Here is an 18,316-nt window from a genome sequence, read left to right as displayed (position 1 = left end):
CAGTTCAGTATGGGGAGGATCTGTCAATGTATAACACCACTACCTCCACTACAGAATTAGTGCAGCCTTGACATCTATGGAAAGGTGTAAAAACTGAACAGAATGGACAGAATAGAAGGACAAATAGAGGAGAGAGGGTACTGGGGCAGTAAAACAGAGTATCTTCTGGCTGTGGCAGGGAATGTGATTGGACTGGGTAACGTGTGGAGGTTTCCTTACCTCTGCTACAAGTATGGAGGAGGTAAGAAACCAGCTGCAACCTAAATATAAAATACACTTACTCCCTTAGCATTATGTCAGTGATATTTAAATAATGTGTTTTTGCACTGGTGTGTTCTCAGGGGCGTTCCTGATACCCTACCTGGTGTTTGTGGTTACCTGTGGGGTCCCTCTGTTCCTGCTAGAAACAGCTATGGGACAGTACACACAGGAAGGGGGCATTACTTGTTGGCATCGGCTCTGTCCATTAGCTGAGGGTGAGAGTCATAAAAACATATATTTATTAGATATCTGTAAAAAGTGTTTAATTACATTTTGTTAATCTTTTTGCATTGAAACGCCATGTAGTTTTACTCAAATGCGGAAATGCCAATTTTTCTCTATATCAACTATTTCCTTTTCCCTTTTTTCTTCCTAAGTAAAAGATATGAATATGTGTTCAGTAGAAAAACATTCGTGAAAGAAGCCATCTGGTTTAATAAATAATCAGAAGAAAGACACAAAACTCAAAGTGCATGCAGTGTAAAAGAAACCAGCATTCATTCAAACTGGGTAAATCATCCTTTAATTCTTGTTTTGATTCACTTCTAGTCATTGGGTTTGTTTGCTTTTGTCAGGTATTGGCTATGGAGGACAACTGATTCTTTTGTACAGCTGCATGTATTACATCGTCATTCTGGCCTGGGCGCTTTTCTACCTCATCTTCTCTTTCAGCTCCCAACTGCCATGGGCCAGCTGTGACAACACCTGGAACACAGGTGATGATCTAAATGAATAAATACACATAATGTTAAACCCATCTGCTCCCACCTTCTGAATATCACATCTTTATTTCTCACTTTTTCTTTTTCTTAGATGACTGTGTAAATCTTGCTGCAAAGAATTTGACCCTCAACCAAACAACGCTGATTAATTCAACACCTGCTGCTACTGAGTTCTGGGAGTAAATAATTAAAGTGATACTGAGTTTTGCAAAAAACACTGTGAACAATGTCTGTTGGGGGACCATCAAAATAAAGTGTTAGCAGATATTTAGTCTACTCATACTCTAATGACTGGAAGTTGGCACGTAGTTACGTGAAGTTATTTATAGTTAGTAGAATGTCTAAAGTGCACTATATCAAAATAAAGTGCTACCAAAAAACAAAAGCATAAAGGTTCTGACTCTCTCATTACAGACGCAGAGTTCTGTCTCTCTCTGGAGGTATTGAGGAGATCGGTAAGATCAACTGGGAGATTCTTCTGTGTCTCATTGCAATGTGGGTCATTTGTTATTTCTGCATCTGGAAAGGAGTCAAATCTACAGGCAAGGTGAGCAAAAATCTCATGTGCTTCTTTCTGAAAGAAATCAATGAGTTCTATTTATTGGTAAGAAATTGGTGTTTTGTCACATTGCTTTCGTCTGTGTGGCAGAAGGACGATAATATATATATAATGATAATGATAATCATGTATATACATGATAAGTAAAAATGTATAGCCTGAATGCACTTTAAGTCGCTTTAGATAAAAGCGTCTGCAAAATGCATAAATTTAATTTTAATTTAATTTATATACAGTATTGTTCAAAATAATAGCAGTACAATGTGACTAACCAGAATAATCAAGGTTTTTCGTATATTTTTGTATTGCTACGTGGCAAACAAGTTACCAGTAGGTTCAGTAGATTCTCAGAAAACAAACGAGACCCAGCATTCATGATATGCACGCTCTTAAGGCTGTGCAATTGGGCAATTAGTTGAATTAGTTGAAAGGGGTGTGTTCAAAAAAATAGCAGTGTGGCATTCAGTCACTGAGGTCATCAATTTTGTGAAGAAACAGGTGTGAATCAGGTGGCCCCTATTTAAGGATGAAGCCAACACTTGTTGAACATGCATTTGAAAGCTGAGGAAAATGGGTCGTTCAAGACATTGTTCAGAAGAACAGCGTACTTTGATTAAAAAGTTGATTAGAGAGGGGAAAACCTATAAAGAGGTGCAAAAAATGATAGGCTGTTCAGCTAAAATGATCTCCAATGCCTTAAAATGGAGAGCAAAACCAGAGAGACGTGGAAGAAAACGGAAGACAACCATCAAAATGGATAGAAGAATAACCAGAATGGCAAAGGCTCAGCCAATGATCACCTCCAGGATGATCAAAGACAGTCTGGAGTTACCTGTAAGTACTGTGACAGTTAGAAGACGTCTGTGTGAAGCTAATCTATTTTCAAGAATCTCCCGCAAAGTCCCTCTGTTAAAAAAAAGGCATATGCAGAAGAGGTTACAATTTGCCAAAGAACACATCAACTGGCCTAAAGAGAAATGGAGGAACATTTTGTGGACTGATGAGAGTAAAATTGTTCTTTTTGGGTCCAAGGGCCACAGGCAGTTTGTGAGACGACCCCCAAACTCTGAATTCAAGCCACAGTACACAGTGAAGACAGTGAAGCATGGAGGTGCAAGCATCATGATATGGGCATGTTTCTCCTACTATGGTGTTGGGCCTATTTATCGCATACCAGGGATCATGGATCAGTTTGCATATGTTAAAATACTTGAAGAGGTCATGTTGCCCTATGCTGAAGAGGACATGCCCTTGAAATGGTTGTTTCAACAAGACAATGACCCAAAACACACTAGTAAACGGGCAAAGTCTTGGTTCCAAACCAACAAAATTAATGTTATGGAGTGGCCAGCCCAATCTCCAGACCTTAATCCAATTGAGAACTTGTGGGGTGATATCAAAAATGCTGTTTCTGAAGCAAAACCAAGAAATGTGAATGAATTGTGGAATGTTGTTAAAGAATCATGGAGTGGAATAACAGCTGAGAGGTGCCACAAGTTGGTTGACTCCATGCCACACAGATGTCAAGCAGTTTTAAAAAACTGTGGTCATACAACTAAATATTAGTTTAGTGATTCACAGGATTGCTAAATCCCAGAAAAAAAAAATGTTTGTACAAAATAGTTTTGAGTTTGTACAGTCAAAGGTAGACACTGCTATTTTTTTGAACACACCCCTTTCAACTAATTGCCCAATTGCACAGCCTTAAGAGCGTGCATATCATGAATGCTGGGTCTTGTTTGTTTTCTGACAATCTACTGAACCTACTGGTAACTTGTTTGCCACGTAGCAATAAAAAATATACTAAAAACCTTGATTATTCTGGTTAGTCACATTGTACTGCTATTATTTTGAACAATACTGTATACTGTATAAATATATATATATATATATATATATATATATATATATATATATATATATATATATATATATATATATATATTAGGGGTGTAACGGTTCACAAAATTCACGGTTCGGTTCGGTTCAATACACTGATGTCACGGTTCGGTTCGGTACGGTTCGGTACGTTTTAGATACAGCAAAAAGAAAAAATTGGCAGATAAATTTCCTTGATTTTTTAAAAAATGTTTTATTTATTAAAACTAACAAAGTATGTGTTTTTTTTACATTGAACAATGATGGAGCTATTCTTTACCCATCTTCTATGGTGTTTTCTTAGCAGCATACTGTATAAAACAAAAATAGCTCCTTATAAAAAAAAATTTTTTAAATTAAATGTAATATTGTTGTAGTGGTTATGAACAAATACAAAGATGTAACTCTTTTTATATGGAACTCTATAACTCTTTATATTTAGTGTGTTTTTACTCAATTGGTTCTCTATTTGGGCTTATGTTTTTTGGAACAAAGCAGGAATTACGGTCTGGCTGAAATGGGCTCGTGAAGGAATATTGTAATGGGGCTCAATTACATTAAGCATGTTCTTAAAACCTGCGTTTTCCACTACAGAGTAAGGTCTCATATCCGCGGCTATAACGTAAATGCACCATTCGCTGCGGTGATGTCCGTATACGGAGCCCGGGACGTCACCTGTAGGAGAAAAAAAAGCAATCCGTGGCGACGGTTTTGCAATCCGTCCCCTCAGTTTATAAACCGTACTCACGAATTCATAAACTGTTCACTCGATTTAACAAATCGTGCCCACGGATTAACAAACCGTGCCCACGAATTTCCAATCCGTGCACTTAGATTTTGTAAACCGTACCCTCGGTTTTTGAATCCGTACCCACGAATTCATAATCCGTGCGCACGCTTTCGCAATCCGTTCCCTCGGATTTGTAAACCGTACTCACGGATTCATGCAGCAAACTTCTACGTGTTAACATACAGTTTTATTGAATATTATTATGTGGAATAGGTTAACAGCAAAGTGTCTTAAGTGATTCTCTATCAAGTGTAGTACGAGGTGGAATACAAAGATTTAATAAGAAAGATGCGCATTAAAATCTTGTTCAATTGCTGATAATCTATAATAGCACTTGATTATTATTGTGCAATAAACCTGGCATTGTGACTGACTCTGGAGTAATTTTTTCCTCTTTTGTAAGTTATTTTGGATAAAAGATTCTTATGCATAACCTGTTTAATAATATATAATAATGATACAAATAAAAATAAAGTTATTTTTTATAATTTTAATTTGTAGGCTAAATAAATGAGTACAAGACAGTAAAAATATTTGTCATAAAATAATTTGTGAATTGCTTTATTTTTAAATAACCTTTGGACAGTTTTGGAAATGCTTGTGTACAATTCTTTCTTAACATGAAGACTTATTTTTGTGATTTTATTATACTAAGCTCCACCCACCTCACCCCACCTGCCGGAGTTAGATGCATGTTTCACTGTTAGGTGTAAAATGCGTGTCAGTTTTCAAATCCGAGGGAACGGATTGCGAAAGCGTGCGCACGGATTATGAATTCGTGGGTACGGATTCAAAAACCGAGGGTACGGTTTACACAATCTAAACGCACGGACTGGGAATTCGTGGGCACGGTTTGTTAATCCTGGGTACGATTTGTTAAACCGAGTGAACAGTTTATTAATTCATGAGCACGGTTTATAAACTGAGGGGACGGATTGCAAAACCGTCGCCACGGATTGATATTTTTTCTCTCCTACAGGTGACGTGCGGGGCTCCGTACCGAGCCTTCAGCGCGTACTGAGTGAGCGAGCGCCTGACTGAGTAGCCTAACATAAACATATAAGTTGGTGGTTTTTTTTCTTCGGGGGTGTCAGGGGCATTGCCTGTTACGTCGTTTGGGTTATTGGGCTACCTTGTTGAACGCATAACATTATATTTCACACACCTTTTTTATTTTCCAAATTTAATTAATTAGTCCAACGAACCGTTCGGTACATAATGCGTACCGCGTACCGAACCGAAAGCCTCGTACCGAACGGTTCAATACGAATACGCGTATCGTTACACCCCTAATATATATATATATTGGCAGAAATTTAATATTGCATTTGTGCCTGTAGGCGGTGTATTTCACAGCTACATTTCCTTATGTGATGCTGCTTGTGTTGCTGATTCGTGGGTTGACTCTTCCTGGAGCTCTGCAGGGGGTTGTGTTTTACCTGTACCCTGAACCAGCCCGTCTCTTTGACCCGCAGGTAACCACACCATCTGCCATATACCACAATGTGACCTTATAACCACATATAGCCTATGTAAAATATATAAAACTATTGACTAGAACACATTATTATTTAACATTTTTAACATATCACTACATATTAACATTAAAAATTATGTTTTTCACTAACTAACACATTTATACTATTAATATATTGAAATTGCTGTGTGTGTAGGTTTGGTTGGAGGCCGGGGCACAGATCTTATTTTCCTACAGTGTGTCTGTTGGCACTCTCACTGTTTTATCCAGCTACAATAAATACAACAACAACTGCTACAGGTTAGTATTGATGCATACAATAAAATGACAAAGATTAAGAATGGGTAAACAACTAAACAAATTAACTATTTGTTATGTTTTATTAGAAAAATGTAATTATTGAAATGTATACTGCAAGTGATTTTCAACCAGCAAATGCTAGACCGTGAGGTTGTTTGGGTGTGTTTTTATAAACTACTTTACTGTATGTCTATCAGGGACAGCTTGTGGCTTTGCATCCTGAACAGTTGCACAAGTTTGGTGGCTGGCTTTGCTGTGTTCTCAGTCTTGGGCTTCATGGCCCAAGAGCAGGGCATCCCCATTGCAGAGGTCGCAGAATCAGGTGATGCAACCTTTCATGATAACACGGGATGTATTTATTATAAGAGTACTGAAAGCATAATGAAATACCGCAAACAGAGACCGTGTTCAAGTAATGACTAAGAATATGTATTGCTCAAAATCCGATCTTGAACTGTCTCTGACAGGGCCAGGACTAGCATTCATAGCTTATCCACAGGCTGTGGCTATGATGCCTCTTCCTCAGTTGTGGGCTGTTTGTTTCTTCATCATGATTATTTTGCTGGGGCTAGATACACAGGTGAGCTGAAACGTACTAATAAAAGTTAACAACTTGAAATGCAAGGCACTACAAATTTTGGTTTAACAATTTAAAATGTTTAATCTAAATTTTAGTTTTCGGAATGCTAGTTTAAAATTTAGGTTTGACATTTATATGTATAACTCAAATTATAGCTCCAAATTCATCAGGGATCTTTTTGTGTTGGTTAGAAAAACAGCGTTCAATGTGTTGAAGGGATAGTTCACCCAACAATGAAAATTCTGTTATCATTAACTCACTCTCATGTTGTTCCATTCCTATGACATTCCCTTTGAAGTTTGTTTCAATGGAAGCCGTCACAACGTCAGTGATTGACCTCTTCCCCATGATTCTGCGCAGAGAAGGACGGCGAGAAATCTTCATACTGCTCTTCTGTCTCATTTGCTTCTTGGGCCAATTCATCATGGTTACAGAGGTCAGAAGAACTGTCTCCAGGTTACGCATGTAGCCATGGTTCCCTGAGGGAATGATGCTGCATTGAAATGCTGTGGGAACACCTTCAGTGTAAACACGCTCTGAATAATACTGTATTTGTAATAAGAGCTATGCATGGGCGAGACATCATGGGTGGGTGACATAGAAATGTGTAACCAGGTAGTGCCTGTCCACTGACTGGACACCGAGAGGGGTGTCATAGGCCGCAATGTCCACCATGTAGACCTTTAGGGTGGACTGGGTCAACCCTGTGGAGAAACGAGCCTCCAGAAATTCCAGCACTGTACAAACTGGGCAGTTTACTGGGTCGAGCTGGCAGTCTCCACATCAAGAAATGAAAATCTTTCACTTCGATATGTACTGTTTACTTGTGGAGGGAGCTCTGGACTGGACGATGGTCTCAACAACATCAGTTGAGAGAATGGAAGCTATGTGTTGTGCCCCCTCAGAGGCCACACCAACAGCTTCCACAGCTCCGGGCAGGGGTGAAAGATTGTACCCTCTACTTGTGAAAGGAGATCCCTCCTGACTGGAATCTCCCATGGAGAGCCATCAAAGAGGGAAATCAGGTCCGAGAAACCATACTCGACCTGGCCAGAACAGGGCTACTAGTAGTAGATGGACCCCATCCCAGTGCACTCTCTCTAAAACAGGAACATAACCATCAGGGAAAAGGCATACAGACAAAGCCTCATAGAATTAGAGCCTGCTCAGTGTAGGACCCAATAAGGCACACTTGGCAAGGGCTCCCACACCACCAGGTAACCTACTAAGGGAACCAGTCTCTTGAGACTGGCCTCTGGGGCATTTAGAGCAGCTAGGTTGGTGCCCTGAATTTGCAAATTGGCAGGAGATGGCCAAACTAGCTGCTCTAGAGACCTCAGAAAAGGTAGGGAGCTTCTTAGCACCGCTTCGCTTCTGGGCAGTAACCGAGAGAAGCACTCACCAGAGACCGCTGGACTCTGAAGCACCATGAGTGGCAGGGTTGGCCGACTGACCTCCTGAGGGCACTGAGGAGAGACGGGCACCGTGTAATGGGGTGTACACCTCTCTTCCCAAGAGAGGGCCGGCCCTCAGAAGTCCTGGACATTAGGTGTCAGGATGTCTAAACAAAGACTATCCAGCAAGAATGATGGACTGCAGGTCTGCCTTTGGCTTGGGAGGGCCACTCTGACTCTAAATTCTGGGGAGTATGAGAAGTGACGCTCCCAGAATGAGGAGCTGGAACCCAGTAGGTTGGCTCCCGCCCAGCAGCCCCTACTAACCACCTCAACCTCCTCGGAGGAAGGGAGGTAAACACATGCTCTACTCAAGAATTTTTTTAGCCCAAGAGCCCCTGTATATCTAACTTCTCATTGTCAGATAAAATTCTTCATAAAGTAAACATGATCTAGTGTGATAAGATTCGTATAAAATACAAAAATGATGTAACACACACGTTTCCTTGGCAGCGTTCAACCTGCTTGGTTACACAAAAAATATCAATCTCCTAATAGAAAGATAGCTGCAGCAGCGACCTATTATTCAGAGGAGGAAGAAACTGCAGCGTGGGCTTCCAAACCACAAAAGAGAGCGCTAGATCTAGGGAATGCGGGTCGAGATAGGAAGATTACATCTCCAACCCATCCACAAGATCACGTGCGATCCCCGTGATCTCAATCACAGGAATGGACACACTCCTCAGAGCATGCCCATTAAGAGTGGAGCAGGAAAAGCACAATCAGCTCCCTCCTCAAAGAGAGCCTTTTGCTGAAGCTTTGACATACTGGAGCTTATAACTGGACAAACAACACTAAATAAGACACAACAAACAGCGACTGACACACACAGAACGCTTGCTGAAAGACAGAAAACTGTCGGCGGTTTCACCACACATACTGTACTTTGATAGCTTCCTGGTCTCTACGTCACCCACCTGTGACGTTTCGCCCATCCATTGGTCAGATTACACATATGATTCAAAGCGTTGTCACGCTGAAGGCATTCCCATAGCATTTCAACGAAGCTCGAGTTCCTGAAGGGGAACTGTGTTTAGTGTGAGGAGAGTAAAATGAACAAAATTTGAATTTCCCTCTGGAATTAATAAAGTATCTATATATCTAAAATGAGTTAACTTATCACACAAAAATTTACTGAGCCTACAGTATAAAGGCATAATGTTAAAATGACCAGTAAACCAATTAATTAACTAACCAAAATAATAAATTGAACTTATAAAGGCCTAAAGATAAAGGCCAATATAAAAAAAAAAAACCTTAATCAAGCTTAAATTTAAGATTCAAAATTCCCATGATGTCCGATTCGTGAACGAATCATTCAATTTAACCGGTTCTTCTTAGTGAACCGATTGAACCAGTTCACCAAATCGAACTGAATCGTTTGAAATGGTTTGCGTCTCCAATAAGCATTAATCCACAAACTACTTAAGCTGTTAACTTTTTTAACATGACTGACACTCCCTCTGACTCAGAATAAACCAATATCCCAGAGTAATTAATGTACTCAAACAGTAAACTGACTGAACTACTGTGAAGACCGAACTGAAGATGAACACCGAGCCGAGCCAGATGATGAACGAACATGCCCACTCCTGGAGCAGTTCTCGCTCTCGAGTCAAGAACCGGTTGCATCGGTTTTCGGATCACCAGTACACTGAACCGAAAACCGTTTCTTTCGGACGCGTCCGTTTTAAGAACCAATGAACTGATGATACTGCGCATGCGTGTAATTTTTTAAGCATTTTGTTAAACATAGGAAAGTGTGATAAAATAACTATATTTAAAGGGGGGGTGAAATGCTCGTTTTCACTCAATATCCTGTTAATCTTGAGTACCTATAGAGTAGTACTGCATCCTTCATAACTCCAAAAAGTCTTTAGTTTTATTATATTCATAAGAGAAAGATAGTCTGTACCGATTTTTCCTGGAAAAACACGGCCGGATGGAGGCGTGACGTGTGGGCGGAGCTAAAGAATCACGCGCGCGAGTAAGCTTTTGCGTTGAGAGCGTTTGGAAGCTGTGACAGCTGTGAAGGCTGAAACTGAACGAGAGCAGCAGCAGCAACGTCTCGCTCCGAGCGGGGCTCGAACCCGGGTCTCCGGCAGGGGAGGCGGAAGCACTAACAAGGAGGCAGAGATAAGCAGTTTTACTCACCACATGCGGTTCCAAAACACGATCGTGACCCTTTTTCATTGGGACTGCATTATCCTTAAGAAATAAACAATGTGCAAATCCGGCGTCAAACTGGGCCTCTTCGAAATGCAGGGAACAAACAAAAACACTTGCACAACTCCGTTGATGCTCTGTAAAAATAAACTCCATCCACTGGTCCCTTAATGCTGTTTTTTTTTTTTGGTAATCTGTGCAGGGTTGTCTTTCCCTGGCAAAAATACACTCCTTGTGTGACATTTCGCGATGCTCTCGCTCTGATCAGTGAATGCCTGTGCTCTCTCAGTGCTCTGCTATACGGGAGCACGCGCTCTTCCGGCAGAAGTGCCCTTATAAGGAAATTCTGCTCCATCTAACGTCACACAGAGCCATACTCGAAAAAAACTTTCCGAAACTTGTGACAAACCAGAAGGAGTATTTTTGACAAAAATACTCCTTCAAACGTACAACTTAATTTTTGAAACTTTGTCCATGTTTAGCATGGGAATCCAACTCTTTAACAGTGTAAAAAACTCAGTATGCATGAAATAGCATTTCACCCCCCCCCACCCCCCCACCCCCCTTAATTTAGCTTTTTTTTTTTTTTAAGATAAATGTTTCGATCTGTATATTGTAGATAATGTATAGGCCAAAGGGGTTTTCAGGGAAGTTGGACAATAATTAAGACTCTATGTATAATAGGAATAAGAGATGATTTATGAAATATCTGTACTGTGTATATAGTTAATGATGACACATTTACAAATTGAGTTTGTTGTAAACAGAACATGAACACGAGTAGAGCAGCTGATGAAACTGAACTGCAGCACGTGCCGGTTAGAGTGATTCTCGTTCTCAAGTCAAGAACCGGTTGCATCAGTTTTCGGATCATCAGGACACTGAACCGAAAACCGTTTCTTTCGGACGCGTCTGATTCAAGAGCTGAGGAGCTGATGATACTGCGCATGTGTGATTCAGCGTGAACAGACTGACACACAGAGCGTCTGAACCGAACTGATTCTTTTGGTGATTGATTCTGAACTGATTCTGTGCTAATGTTATGAGCGCGGGTAAACCAAGGGCTTGGACGAAGGGCAATCTGGCGAAACGTAAGTTCATTTAAAAAAAAATACATCGCAATGGATTATGTATAGTAAGTGGATCATGGTTTCTGCGCTGATGACACCTAATTTATTTACTTTAAATCTTCAAGACTTAAATCCTCGTATCCACATTATTAATTTTACTGTATTTGGGTGCGTTGTTGCAAAACTCAAATGTAAACTTTTCATGATTATGAGGTTTTTAACTGACTAAAGATATGATTACTGACTTATAAATAAATATATATATTTGATAGACGTGACGCCATTACGTCATCGCCAATGAGGTCATTACGTTGAGCGTAAAAGAACCGCTGAACCGTTTTTTTCAACCAGTTCATTGAATTGAACCGTCCGAAAGAACCGGTTCGCGGAAAAGAATCGAACTTCCCATCCCTAATTCCCATGGAGAGCTGTAATTGTACTTTGCAATTGTATTTTTCTTTAATTTGTGTTTTATATTATTACCACCACAATACCTCAATCTGGCCCTAGTTGTAATATTGTATTGTGACTTGCAGGGGGGGATGTATGTATTCCAGTTGTTTGACTACTATGCCTGCAATGGAGCCTGTGTACTGTTCCTGTCTGTGTTTGAGACTCTGGCCATGGGTTGGATTTTTGGTGAGTTTCACACAAGCTAAAACCATAACATGATATAGCCAACAGAATACATTGTCAATTCTGGAAAGCCAGTAAAGCTAAGTCATCTAAACACCACAGGGGCTGAGAGAATGTTTGACATCATTGAGGACATGACGAACTCACGGCCCAACTACATATTCATGCTGTGCTGGAAATACCTGACTCCTCTCGTATCTGTGGTGAGTGTCTCTGCATTCTGATTGGGCCTGTTTTGTCCTGTGACTTATAATATTTGTTAATATCTGAGCCATTTCTTAACCATAGTTTTGAACTCAGTTCTTGCCATGTTTTTTTCTTTTGCATCCTTTTTCATGTACTTGCCATGTTTTTTTCTTTTGCATCCTTTTTCACTATTTCTCTTTCTCTTCTGTTCATTCTCAGGTGTCTTTTTTCTGTTCTATGGTAGAGTACACGCCCCTCACTTTTAACCGCTGGTATGTGTACCCAGACTGGGCGTATGTGCTAGGCTGGTTACTGGCCCTGTCCTCCATCATACTGGTGCCTGGATGGGCGCTGGGTCAACTGTTTGCCAGGAAAGGGAGTCTGAAACAGGTCAGGCATTTTATAAGATAAACAAGGCAAGAAACAGTGAATGCTAATCTGTACACCTAACCAAGAGATTATGTCTAGTCCACTTTCAAGTTTTAATACTACCTCACTGTTGTTTTTCCTGTGTTTGACAGCGTTGGCTTCACCTGTGCAGTCCTGATCCAGAGCTTCCTCTCACCTCCAAACAAAGAGCTGAAATGAAGGAAACTACTTTCACTGCAGAGATGGAAGATTTAGTTAGGGCACACATAAATGAAGATGAAAATGGACACTAATGTATTTTGTAGTCAATATTTTGTCAATAGTCCCTATACTAACAAGTTGTAGAAGTAAAGGCCCAAATTTAAAGAGCCACACAGATGGGAAATCAAAAATTACCTGTATCAAGTGTATGATGTAGCTGTCCATCAGTGTCAACAATGTGCAAAGTAATTAAACCAAAAATTACACGATTTATGAAGTTATTGGCTTCTAAAGTAAGGAGTCGACTCTGAATCGCTGAAACGAGTCGTTATAGATTTCAAATCTTTTGCCCATCTCTATGTACGTCACTAGAACACTTTGCATAAGAATCTCCGCCTACCGTCTTGGGAGAAACGGAACTCTGACCTGCCCCACCCCCCACACACAGATGCTCTGGTTGGTGTGATAGCATCATGTCGAGGAGATAGTGTGTTTTTAATTGTAAAGGCAAGTTTGTTTAATTTTCACTGCCAAAGAATGAAGATCAGAAGAACCAATGGTTAAAATTCATTTATACCACAATACCAGAGCAGTACAACAAATCCCTTTTGTTGTGTTCACAACGTTTCACTGATGACTGCTTTTCTAATCTCGGTGAGTTCAATGCGGGATTTTCATTACCAACTTTATTTGGACCAACAAGCATCTCCGAATCACAACGCGAAGTATGATTATATAGTTATGTGTTTGTTTTCTCCCAAGCGTCTTATCAGTATGTGTGCTGTCTGCAGCCTTTGTCTGCGCTGATCTTCATTTCCAAACACATCATTAAAATGAAGTGTAACTCCGTGAATACTCAACGAAGATACATGAGAGAGATATCTATAGAAATGTCTACTTTAAAACTAAACAAGTGCTGCCGAAAATATTCTGTAATAAAGTAATCCATATGAAAACAACGCGATGTCCGTTTTTCACATCTCCCTTCATTATATCTAATGTGACCATGCCCTCCCGCCGAACGCGCTATTCAGATTCAAACTGAAGCGCGCAGCTTGAATTCGCCCACACAAAAGAAAAAGCAGCGACTGTTCAAGTTTTTTATTTTACTGTTTGCTTCACGATGAGAGGAATAAGACATAATTCACCCCAAAAAGATGCTAACGCATTGTTTACCGTGAAGTTGTGTGCGGAACAACCAATCAAAACTGACTATGTCAGTTGACCAATCAGAACACAGTATGCTACCGAAAGGTAGAGTTTAAGGAAACTGAATCTTTTGAACAGCTTCGCGTGAACCGTTTGGGGATTTCTGAAAATTGAGGTAATTTTAAAATTATATTTTGACAAAATGACAATGTTTTTTAACCTTGGATGGATTTAAACCTGTTGTACAGGACTTATAAACAGTGATAGGAAGCTTAGAATTTTCATCTTACTGGCTCTTTAATTCCTTCATCTCTGCATACAAATAATAACCCAAAACTCAACAGGGCGTCTGAGGACATCCCTAAACCAGACAAGTTGTTTCACACTACCAAAACAAAAATTGTAAGAATGTTTCTGCATCTCATTAGGAAGTATTTTATAGTACATATATCTGTCAGTTGATTAACATTTTTAATCTAATTCATTAAAGGGGGCTGCGATTTATTAATCTAATAAACCTAATCTATAACTATAATAATCTAACTAAATTTGGCTGTGACAATACCCCCAAAAGATAATTTAAAGCTATTATTGTGTTAAATTCTTAGCCTGGAGTGGCCTAATATAAAGTATGGAAGATAATTTGAGAAAAATCTCAGTTTATATATTAATTATATATATATTATATATTTCTTGAAATGAAAATCACTGGTAACCAACAGCTTAGAGACAAACATCTTTCGAAATAACTTCTGTTATGTTGTGCAAAAGAAAGTAGGCCTAAATCACTCAGGTTTAAAACAATATGAAGGTGAGTAAATGATGACAGAATTTTATAAAAAAAAACAATTTTTTGGTGAACTACCCCTTTAATTATTATTACTATTATTTTATATATATATATATATATATATATATATATATATATATATATATATATATATATAAATTGAAATGATGCGCTAAAGATGAAACTAAAACTACCAGCAGGTGGCGATAAATGTCTTTTTGAATGTTGTGTTTAAAATATAACACAATATTAACTTCTTGTTTACTGAACCAATATGTCAGTAAATATATTCACTGTAAAAAGTGATTCTGAGTTTTAGTCAGGTGGACAAGTAAAATCATGTCCTGTCAACTTGCAGTGTCTCACTACACAATAGGATGAGTTTTAACAACCTCAACTTGAAGGGAAATGGAAAACTTAAAATAACGTGTTCGTATAGCAACAAAACATAGGTTCTTTCAATTTTCAATTTTCTGTGCATGTACATCATGATGACGTACTATTTTAACGAATTTGAGCCAGACACGCCATCGCCATTTTCTACACGAGAAGACGAGATCACGACACTAGTTGCTGATGCGAGGAAAAAGACGAAGGAGCTCGTATTTGAATGACTACAGATGGATTTTTATAGTAAGTATACCCTGATTTGTTCTTTCTTTCATGTAAAAATTAGGCTTGTTTCGTTTGCGCTCACCAACCGCATATTGATTTCATGCTATCACATTTGACAAACTAAGACAACTTGATTAGTAACGTTAATCAGGAGCTACACGCACTGGCACACACATTTTTGCTAGATATACAGTGTGTTAGACACCGAGCTGCTGTCGAGACATGAGCAGAAAGAGAAGTCGTCTTTGACTAGTATAAGTTAATGTTGGTAAATAGATAAAAAAAAGTGTACATTTAAATTACTTTTTAGCATGTTCTTGATCGGATCTCATTATCGTTACAAACACAGAATGACCAGTAACATTAATATCTTAAGCTCCGCCGCCAGTCAGTGGTGGACGAAGTACACAAATCAAGTACTTGAGTAAAAGTACAGATACATATGGTAAAATATTACTCCAGTAAAAGTAAAAGTACTCCTTTTTCAATTTTACTCAAGTGAAAGTACAAAAGTACTCAATTTTTTATGTACTTAAGTAAAAAAGTACTGCAAGATAGATGTTTGCAATTTTACATAGGCTACTTAATTTAATTTTATATTAGCACAATTTTTTTGTAATCCTACTGCTCAAAATACCTGGGATTTTTTCCAAAATAACCACTATATGGAGTCAAAATATATTTTTGTTGTTGATATGGACTAAGCTGATGAGAGTAATGCTCACTGTGAAGCTTACACTGTGATGTACCTGAGAGAAAACAGAGATGACCATCTGATTTTCACCAGTAAGAAAAAAGTATTTTAAAGTTAGTTGTTTTACAGAACATCAAAGTTACAGAACAGACCACATACAAAGAGTTTTCTTTATTTTCATGACTATGAAGATTGTAGAGTCACACTGAAGGCATCAAGGGCTATTTGACCAAGAAGGAGAGTGATGGGGTGCTGCGCCAGATGACCTGGCCTCCACAGTCGCCGGACCTGAACCCAATCCACATGGTTTAGGGGTGAGCTGGACTGCAGACAGAAGGTAAAAGGGCCAACAAGTGCTACGCATCTCTCGGGGAACTCCTTCAAGACTGTTGGAAGACCATTTCAGGTGACTACCTCTTGAAGCTCATCAAGAGAATGCCAAGAGTGTGTAAAGCAGTAATCAAAGCAAAAGGTGGCTACTTTGAAGAACCAAGAATATGACATATTTTCAGTTGTTTCACACTTTTTTGTTATGTATATAATTCCATATATAATTCCACATGTGTTAATTCATAGTTTTGATGCCTTCAGTGTGAATCTACAATTTTCATAGTCATGAAAATAAAGAAAACTCTTTGAATGAGAAGGTGTGTCCAAACTTTTGGTCTGTACTGTATATATGACATGATAATAAGGCCTGAAGTTAGGAAGAACATTTTAAGGAAAAAAATAATAAAAAAAAATTTATAATGATTTTTTCCTTCTCAAATCTTGTCTGTGGTTTAAAAACGGGGTGCATCTCTTCCCACTTTGATAATTACTGTAGTTACCATGTTCTGAACATCACATCCTTTCTTTTCTAACCAGATGTAATCTATCTGTATGTAATATATATATATATATATATATATATATATATATATATATATATATATATATATATAGATAGATAGATAGATAGATAGATAGATAGATAGATAGATATGTGTGTGTGTGGCTGAATAAAAATATTTGGAATATTTATAAAAATTACATCAACTTAGCACCAACAAGCTTGTTAGCTAGACAGTTAGCATCAGCTAACAATATTTACTTATTTTCAGTACGATGAACATTCATGTCTGTCTACTCGTCTAGTTAATCCAAACAATATACATATGTATAACATTACTGTCGATAAACAATATAAAAACAGACGTCAGATAGGACATTTTAATAAAACTGTTAACATTACGGCAGCGGTGACTTTGAACATGCATGAGTTATTGTATTTAATCTGTGTTGTTTTAAGGTTTTTTTGTTGTTGTTGTTGTTGTTGTTTTACCTAAAATTGATGTGTCTGCATCGTCTGCACTCGAGCATTTGATTGGGCTTAAATAGATCTCTCTTTACAACGGATTTAGTTCCCAAACAACTGACAGTTTTGACCTAAATATGATTTTCAGTTACAATAATTACTCCAAAATTTCGACATAACTTACTTTTAGCAACATCAGACGCACGCGCGCTCACAAGATCTCCCGGTTCTTACTTCTGGTGACTCGCACTAAACGGTTCATTTGAATCAGCGAGTGGTCGACTCCAGAACAGCTGCAATCGGATCATTCTAATTCGTAAACGAATCGTTTGGTGCGATTCGCGATCCGATTTAAAAGTTTATTTTGAAAAGACTCGGTTCGTTCATGATGAATCAGACACCGCTTCTGCGTGTCGGAGCACATGATATATTATAGGGAGTAACGATATGTTTTATGAAATGTAGTGAAGTAAAAAGTACGATTTTATGCTTTGGAATGTAGTGAAGTAAAAGTAAAAGTTGCTCAAAATAAAACCACTCCAGTAAAGTACAGATACTTGAAAAATGTACTTAAGTACAGTAACGAAGTAAAGCTACTCCGTTACTGTCCACCACTGCCGCCAGTACATATTTGTGTTTACCATTATGAATAAAAATGCTTGATTTACTTCTTGTTTAATGCCCAGTAAAGTCTAGAAAAGGAAAGAGAGCAAATGGCTGTGGAGATGATGAAGAGGACTCCAGACATTACATTTGTTGATGCTGCTATGAGCAGCACGTATTCTTTGAGAAGACAAGAAGTCGTTGATGAGGAGCCACCAGTGTCACAAATGAAAATCCGACATTTTTTGTGTGCTTTGAATTAATCAAAAAATCTTGGGCTGTGAATGTTGTGCTGTTATATTAGAAATATATGGGCAAACTTAATATCCTAAGATTATGTTGAGTGAGTTTTTTTAACTTGTTAATATTTTAAGACTGTCCCTGAGATCTTTGTTCAATTTGTAAATGTATTTATGCTTTTATAGATCAGCAAAGAATTCACCAGGCTTGTGTCAAAGGATCTGAGCAAGTCCTTTTTGGAAGGCCCAGAGCCATATAGAGTGAGAGTTGCGACAACTC

At 38.6% G+C, this 18,316-nt stretch overlaps 1 protein-coding gene across 1 annotated transcript; it reads left to right on the top strand.

Annotated features, from left to right (window-relative positions):
* The first annotated feature begins 71 nt into the window (after nt 1-71).
* On the top strand, nt 72-13,198 carry LOC127977645 (sodium- and chloride-dependent GABA transporter 2-like). Its single transcript, XM_052582633.1, has 14 exons — nt 72-241; nt 342-476; nt 837-977; nt 1,075-1,162; nt 1,398-1,530; nt 5,551-5,685; nt 5,884-5,987; nt 6,185-6,309; nt 6,455-6,567; nt 6,866-7,003; nt 11,794-11,896; nt 11,996-12,096; nt 12,299-12,469; nt 12,601-13,198. The coding sequence occupies exons 1-14, from the start codon at nt 103-105 to the stop codon at nt 12,739-12,741; spliced, it is 1,767 nt and encodes a 588-aa protein (XP_052438593.1). The 5' UTR covers nt 72-102; the 3' UTR covers nt 12,742-13,198.
* Nucleotides 13,199-18,316: the final 5,118 nt, after the last annotated feature.

The sequence above is a fragment of the Carassius gibelio genome, chromosome B18 (genome assembly GCF_023724105.1).
Source record: "Carassius gibelio isolate Cgi1373 ecotype wild population from Czech Republic chromosome B18, carGib1.2-hapl.c, whole genome shotgun sequence".
NCBI lineage: Eukaryota > Metazoa > Chordata > Actinopteri > Cypriniformes > Cyprinidae > Carassius > Carassius gibelio.
The sequence above is the reverse complement of the archived record's forward strand: the minus strand, read 5'-3'. Positions and strand labels throughout refer to the sequence as shown.